The sequence below is a fragment of the Nematolebias whitei genome, chromosome 17, assembly GCF_014905685.2.
Source record: "Nematolebias whitei isolate Nwh7 chromosome 17, NemWhi1, whole genome shotgun sequence".
NCBI lineage: Eukaryota > Metazoa > Chordata > Actinopteri > Cyprinodontiformes > Rivulidae > Nematolebias > Nematolebias whitei.
In genome coordinates this window covers 32,561,298-32,568,905 of record NC_056514.1, presented here as the reverse complement: position 1 = coordinate 32,568,905, position 7,608 = coordinate 32,561,298, and the positions used below count along the sequence as shown (strand labels likewise).

General features: G+C 38.6%; 1 protein-coding gene across 1 annotated transcript in view; it reads right to left on the bottom strand.

Moving 5' to 3' along the window:
• Nucleotides 1-7,608, bottom strand: part of dock1 (dedicator of cytokinesis 1) — a gene marked incomplete in the record, with an annotated part of 276,885 nt that overhangs the window by 66,180 nt on the left and 203,097 nt on the right. Inside the window, 2 exon segments of the mRNA XM_037691498.1 lie at nt 3,401-3,501; nt 4,252-4,330. Coding sequence (XP_037547426.1) covers nt 3,401-3,501; nt 4,252-4,330 — 180 coding nt within the window.

Here is a 7,608-nt window from a genome sequence, read left to right as displayed (position 1 = left end):
GTAAAAAGTTGTTTTTCTCTGCAAAAAGAAACTGAGAACTTGTTTACAGATTTTTTTTAATTAAAAGTTTTGTGTGAAAAATGCTATGCTAAAGAGCTCAAACCACACCGAGGGTCCGCCATGTCTCAATGTCAACCCACGTCACGTCAAGGGGGCTCCCTCCCATTTTTCTTAAAGAGACACGCTGCTCAACTATCCATCCTTCGGTTATGTCTTATACTGCCATCTGGTGGCCAAAAAAGATACTACACTCAAAACAAATCAACAATTCTTATAAATTTTGACAATGACCAATTATTGACAAATTTCAAACAATATTATCGTTTATCACAATAATTTCTGAGACAATTAATCGCAAAGCAAAATTTGTTATCGTGACAGGTCCACTTAAAACACAACTACTAAATAAAGAAATGGTTTATTAAGAAACACATTTAATTAGTTTAAGGACTGTTTAAGTATTTTATCTAAGATTCAAGGATTGTTCAAACCTTGAAAACGTCAAATCAAGTTTCAGCACACATCCGAACCTCGTAAAGACGTGTTAAATAATTTTGATTCCTCTCCTTTGCTGTTTGTCTCTCAGCTAGGCATTTTATTTAGCAGATCCAGCAAAGCTGACAGTTCATGATCTGAAAAATTGGATGCAGAGGAAAGGAAAAACAAGTGAAAACATGAGGGGAAGAGCCAAAAACAGAAACCGAGAAGGATAGTGGGCTGGTAAAGATGTACAAAAACAAACAGAATTGAACATTGCATGACATATTTATTGCTATTGCCGTAAACAGTTTGCATTATGGTGGTACGTTTAGCAAGGTCAAAAAAACAATATTGCAAAAGAGAAGCAGAGATCACCTTTGTTCTGTACTAATACCAAAAATAGCATGTCTTGTGTTGGTGAATCAAACAGATGCCTCTGTTGGGAAAAGCTGTCCAACTGATAAGGATGAGGTGTTTGTGTATTTGGCTGCTGTCTAGCCTGAAGGGCTTGCTTTTATTTTCTAGCGGGAGTTTATCAGGGCCAGTAATATAACACTGACCAACAAGGAGTATCACTGTCGAGCACGAGCCTGTGATGTATGTCTTGCTGACAAAAGCTCCTCCAAATGAAGATGAGAGCCAATATGCTCACGGTCTTCCCAGAAAGGATTTATCTGTTTGAATGCATTATCAGGCTCTCGGAGAATTACTAATGTAGACGGATGCCTTTTTGTAAAAACAGTGAGTGGCTGAGCGGGAAGTCAATGATAAAGGTTTAACTGTCACGGATTCAAAAAAATTATGTGCAGCGCCATTTTTTTTAAGGTTACGTCTTTTGATTTTGTATTGTGTGATAATGTTATTAGAAATATCTTACCTGTTTTAGATTGCTCTTTGAGTGACCTCAGTTTGGAGAGTGAGTTTAATTTTGACCGAACTGACGAGCTAACAGCTAGTTCAAGCAGGGCCATATTATACTGACAGAACAAGTGTTCCTGTGTTCTGTGTCCTTAATGTATTTTAAATAAAATTTCAATGCCGATCGTGCGGCTCATCCATCAATCAGTGTGTCACGTTCAATCTTACTTCGAAAAACCGCGATAGAGCGAGTCCGGGCAAAACGAACTGCGAAGTAGCGAGGGACTACTGTAGCTGGGCTGTAAGTCCCGCCTACTTTCCTGCATACAATAACGGTATCTGAACTTTCTTTTAAGCATGAAATAACATGAAAAATAAACAAGTGAAAACAGAGGAGCAAAATCAGAACAACAAGAATCAACAAGAATTAACACCTGAAAAAGTATCTCAGGTGCGTAATTATATTTTTTGACATTGCAATGTTCAATTTTTTCGTGGGTGTCAAACTCAATTACAAAAGAGGTCAAAATTAAAGACTTGGTCCAAGATATGGGCCCATTTCAGTTGATACATTAACCCAAATTCAGATACCCGATATCCTCTTTAGTTGCAGGTTCATCAACAGGAGTTTAGTTGGTCTCACTTGATGTTCTCTGTTGTCTCCCATGTCAAAATCAAAGACTACAAAAAAATCCAACCTTTTGTCTGGCTTCAAAGATGGCCAACTGTCACGAGATGTTACCACTTAACCTCCTAAAACCTGGCATCCACATGTGCAACAGTTCGGGTCTTAGGAGGTTAATGAAGTATGCTCAGGTTTTCAAGAAAAGTGAGAAGTGATAAAAATATTTTACATTTAAAATATCTTCATCGGGGGCCATTAAGATGTTAATAAGGGCCTCGAGTTTGACAAGTCAAGGTGTTTATTTATAAAGCACATTTAAAACAGCAGCTGTTACCAAAGTGCTTAATAATGAGATCAAGGCAGTAAAGAAAAATAAGATGCAATTAAAAGCATCAAAAATAAAAACACTAAAGCAAAGAAAAATAATAAAATACTGTAGTAAATCAAATCATATATACATAGTAGATTGTTCCAAAGTTTAGGGCCCATGACTGAAAAAGCCCCATCTCCGCTAAGCTTCAAACTGGTTTTTGGTACAACCAAAAGCAGCTGGTCTGATGATCTCAGCGCCCGAGAAGGAACATACGGTTGAAGTATGTCAGAGAGGTATGAGGGTGCAAGGCCATTTATGCACTTAAAGGTTAGTAGGATAATTTAAAATCAATTCTGACATGCACAGGGAGCCGGTGAATGGAGGGCAAACTGGTGAAATATGCTCAAACCAGCCAGACAAGAACCAGCTGACTGTGAAAATTTGGTCCCACTTCAAATTATCTGTTACATAAACATATTTATACAAAGTGCTGTAAAAATATTTAAGATTAGAGTTGTTTTAAGATGACTGTATTATATTTTGGCTGTGGCCTTGCGCCGACTAGCCATTAGCTCATCAATACAGTTACATATTAACTTTGTTCCTCCGTATATAGGTTGTTCAGAAGCTGCCTATAACTAATACTAACTATATTAAATGTTAATGATTAGTAATATTAAGGAGTTGCAGTAAATCAGTAGTCTGTGTCATGGTCTTGCAACCCCGAGCCTGCAGGTTCGAGCACAGAATGAGTATATATATATATATATATATATATATATATATATATATAAACAGCAACTTTCATATCTGTGAATTATTTTGATGGAATGGCTGATGTTTAACTTTATTGCTAATATCAGCCAATACCGATACCATGCCGATAATATTGTGAATCCCTTCATAATATTTCTACAAAACTTTAAAAGAAAAATCCCTTTACAGTCGTAAGCCTGAAATTTAAGAAAGGGTTCAGAACAACTTCAGATATTTGAGGCTCCATGCTTTGTTTAGAGGAAAACAACAAAAGAAGCCTCCCTAGAAGCCGCAGGTCATTTGACGTCCCTGTGAGACTTAACCTGGGGAGGGAACTTTAAACCAGAATGACCTGCGCTCAAACTCACTTTTGAAAGATCTTGGTCCTTTTGTCGCTTGAGAAGTTCTCCAGCTGCAGCGACTCCTGGGTGAGGAAGGCCACGGCCAAGTGAAAGTAGTTGTTCCACAGCTGATCCAGATAAAGTCAGGGAGACAGACAGTGAGTGCAGAGGGGAGGGTACAGGAGATTATTTAACTCGCAGCTCAAAGCTCGTTTTACAACAATCTTAGTCAGCGCTAGACAGTGTGGGCAGGAAAGCTTTATGGTTTCATTAAATCAAAAGCTTTGGATGAGATGGTTACAGTTGTTTTTTTGCCGGGAAGCTGTCCAAGTGGATGAAGTGGTTGTTGATTCAGGCCAATGTCATCTACAGCACACTCTCAATCAGACAATGACAGGAGCTAAAGCAAATCTACAGACCCTTTCTAACCACTGCTGTGGAAATAATCCATGTATACATATGAAATAAGACATTACTATTATAATAATACACATTTTTGAAGTATATTTGAAAGAAGCTTCCTTTAAAAAAACAGCTTTAAGTGCCATTAGTCACAGAGAAACAGCTACATTTACATAATCCATAAAGGCTTTAAAAGCTTGAAGGAGTTTAGTTGTTGATAACATTCTGTCATGTTTCGACATTTACAAATCAAGACGTTGCTCTATTCAAAAATGAAAAGGTTAAAATATTCAACATTGAGGATAAAACTGCTTGCCATTACAAAGTAAATGATGTTCTCTACTCGCAGTTTGTCAAAATGTAAATGTTAATGCAGTGTTCGCTAAAAGTACATCGTTTCTGAGCTCTGTGGAGCCGAGGCAGAGCAGTTTAAGATGTTACAAGTCTTGTTTTATTCGGAACAGTGCTTAGCTTACCTGCAGCTCAAAGTTGGTTTGATCCAGAAATTTCTTGTTCAGCACTGCAGCGTACTGATTAATGGCTCGAAGGAAAACTCTGGAAAACAAAAGAAAAGTTTACGGAATTAGACTTTTGAAGCTGAGTCTGAAGGGAATTTTTATTGTACCGAGTTTGTTTGGAGCCTTCTCGTTTATTGCTCAGCTTCAGAGTCTAGATTGTGTTTTGTTTTGCAATGCTGACACCTTTCCAACCCTTTTGAAAATACGGTTTGTATTATGAGCTCAGAAAATGTAAGACTGAAACGTCTCAAAGCCACACAAAAACACAAGCACACGTAAACAAATCAGCAACAAGCTCGGTCTTTCTCTTTTGGCAGATTTACAAAGTAAAGAAGATGTGAACATGCATAAGATTCATTGAACAGATCTTGTTGAGAACACCAACTGTTGGGTTAATCCACGTTTACGCTGCGCAAACTAAACTGTTATTGACTCAAGTAGCATGAAGCTTTTACAGGCAAATGATGATTGTCACTCACAGACTTCCTGAGCCACCATTTATTTACCGTCATTTCCTGAAAGAGCCTGTTGAACAATAGTCTTGTTTCTAAAAATAAAACACTGAATTAAACTTTAATCATGGGAGAAAACATTATCTGGACAACAACTCCAACAAAGTTCAGTCAGGTCACCTGGACGGTTAATTTTTTTATTGAAACTAGGAATGCACGATATTGGATTTTTGGACAATAACCGATATGCCGATATATTAAAATTTACTTGGCCGATAAACGATACAGATATTTTTTTATATATTTTCCTTTGCCAGAACACCGCCCTCTTATTTAGGCTTATTTGTTACAAAAATTGTGAAACAGCTGTAAGAGCTGGTGACATATATTCAGTAACAGCCATATGATATGAATAACACTTTAACTTATGTATATTAAATGAAAAGTGTTAAATATTATTTATTAGTCACTTGCGATGCTGTCTCACTTGTGGAGGCTTGTTCCAGGTTCCTAGCTGCAGTGTGGGATCCTCTGCACTCTTGTGCATGAAGGACAGACTTTTTAAGTTCAACGTTTTGTTTATCCATTGTGCCATAACACTAATCATGCTAACGGGGATAACACGACGTCCAAATGTCTGTGGTAAAACTCACCCAAGTGCTATCGGCTATTAGCTTCTCAATGACGTTGGAAATGACGGCTTGTAACTCGGGTAAGGCTACGTCGGAAAAATTTCTCATACTGGGGTCGATGTAGGGAGGGCTCAACGTAGTCCAAAAATCTTTGGAATCTGATATCCTGAATGAAAAAAACAAACTTCCACACGCCGACATTTTGACTTCTTCCTCTCCACCGTGATCAGATAAGGTAGGCGCGTGTGACGTCATCACGTTGCGCTGGTGCTGCAGGCATCCTTGTCACTGGGTTGTCATACAAAAACGGTGCCTTTTATGTCCGATATTTAACTTTAACGATAATATCGGCCGATACAATACCATGCCGATAATATCGTGCATCCGTAGTTGAAACGTTTTATCCTTCATCCAAAGGACTTCAACAGTCCGAGGTGCCACAACAAACTGTCTCATGAGTAGCACACTCACATAGTGAGCCAACCAGTTTGGTGATAAAATGGTACTGGAGTCCGCCCTCTCCCTGTCAACTTCTCTGATGCAGCCATAACCATAGTGATTCAAAACATTAAAGTTCATGCTCAATAACCCAGATAAAAAAAACAAAAAACAAATGCAACAAAGTTGATGACCGAGTTTGTTGTGGCTACTCGGACTGATGAAGTCCTTTTGGATGAAGGACGAAACGTTTCAACAACAACAAAAAAAACATCCAGAGGACCTGAGTTAACTTTGTAGGATTTTTTTACCTGGATTATTGAGCATAATCTTCGATGACTATCAACAACTATACGTATTTAATTTAGAACTCATTACCCAAGTTTACGCTGTTTTTCGTACACGTCGATCTTCCACACAACTAACAAGAGTACAGCATTCACGCCTGCCAGCAAACTATTATACAACATAGCAACGGGCTGGACAAGCAAAGACCTTGTATAACTTTTGACCTTGACCTTGAAGCTGGGTTGATGAAAAAAATATGCGACACGCGGTGTAGTGGCGGTACAAACTCATATCAAGTTTCATTATATTATCTTGAGAGGAGCAGAAATTATGGTCTAAACACGCAAAGACCTTGTTAGAACATTGACCTTGATTTGTGACCTTGGGAACTGCGGTGATGAAAAGTGTTAGTGACACTCCATCCTGTGATGATATGTTTATTGAGTTTCGTTAAATGATCTTGAACAGGTTAGACGTTATAGGCGGGACAAGAGAAAGTCTACGGACTAAACCGTAACACATCCGTCTTTCAACGGGGGTGCAAAAATCAATAAACAAATGCAACAGCTGTTTGCCTGAATTAGCCATAAATATGTATCAGAATATGATGAGAATGAGGGGTGAAAGAAGGGCAATAAATATGCCACTAGACCAGACTGTATCAAGGTTTCATGAGCAGGCATTAGGATGTAGCGCTTGCGTAACCAACGCTGGCAGGTGAGCAGACATCTGTTGCTCAAGTAGCTCCAAGAGGCCAATGTTTTCGTCCTCGGCCAGTTTAAATACTTGAAGCTGGACCCGTTTATGATGGGAACGGGCTGTTTCACATGTAACTTAAGTGTTTAACCCAAGATCAAAATGTTAATGAGCATGGATTCAGGGCAAGGAGTTTCCCTCTGCCCCAAATCCACTGACCTTGACCAGGAATAACATCCCTGTTGCCACTAAAGTGCAGTGGGACTGGAGTATTTCCAGCCCATACAAAATTCATGTCCCACATATATCTTCATTGCTGACTAAATCCTATCTAAAGGCAATACACATTCCGTGTGACCTTAATCATTATCTGGAAAGGTTAACTGTCATTGAACACCTTTGGATATTCCATTAGAACTCTATTTCTCTGGCTCTGTGGCCTCACTGAAGCCCGCATCATCCACTAAGCACAGACAGCCTATTACCAGCGTCCTGCCTGCACCGGCTCAGGCTCCCCCTCAGCAGACCTCGCTCAATTTTCTGCAGCTGTGAACATGCCATTATAGGTGATATGCTTAATGCTAGACTAATGCTAAAATGCCTTTCCTTCCACCGCATCTATGGGCCAAAAACAAATTGGTGCCTAATGCATGGAGCTAAAAGCTGACCAATATTGCTTTTTAATAAAAAAATAAAAAAAGTATTTATAACAACGTGCTTGATTTTAAATTCATTATCTTCAAAAAATAAACTTTGCACTTTCTCAATAAGGTCAAACTTATTCACCTAAATTTAATGTAATTTTAAGG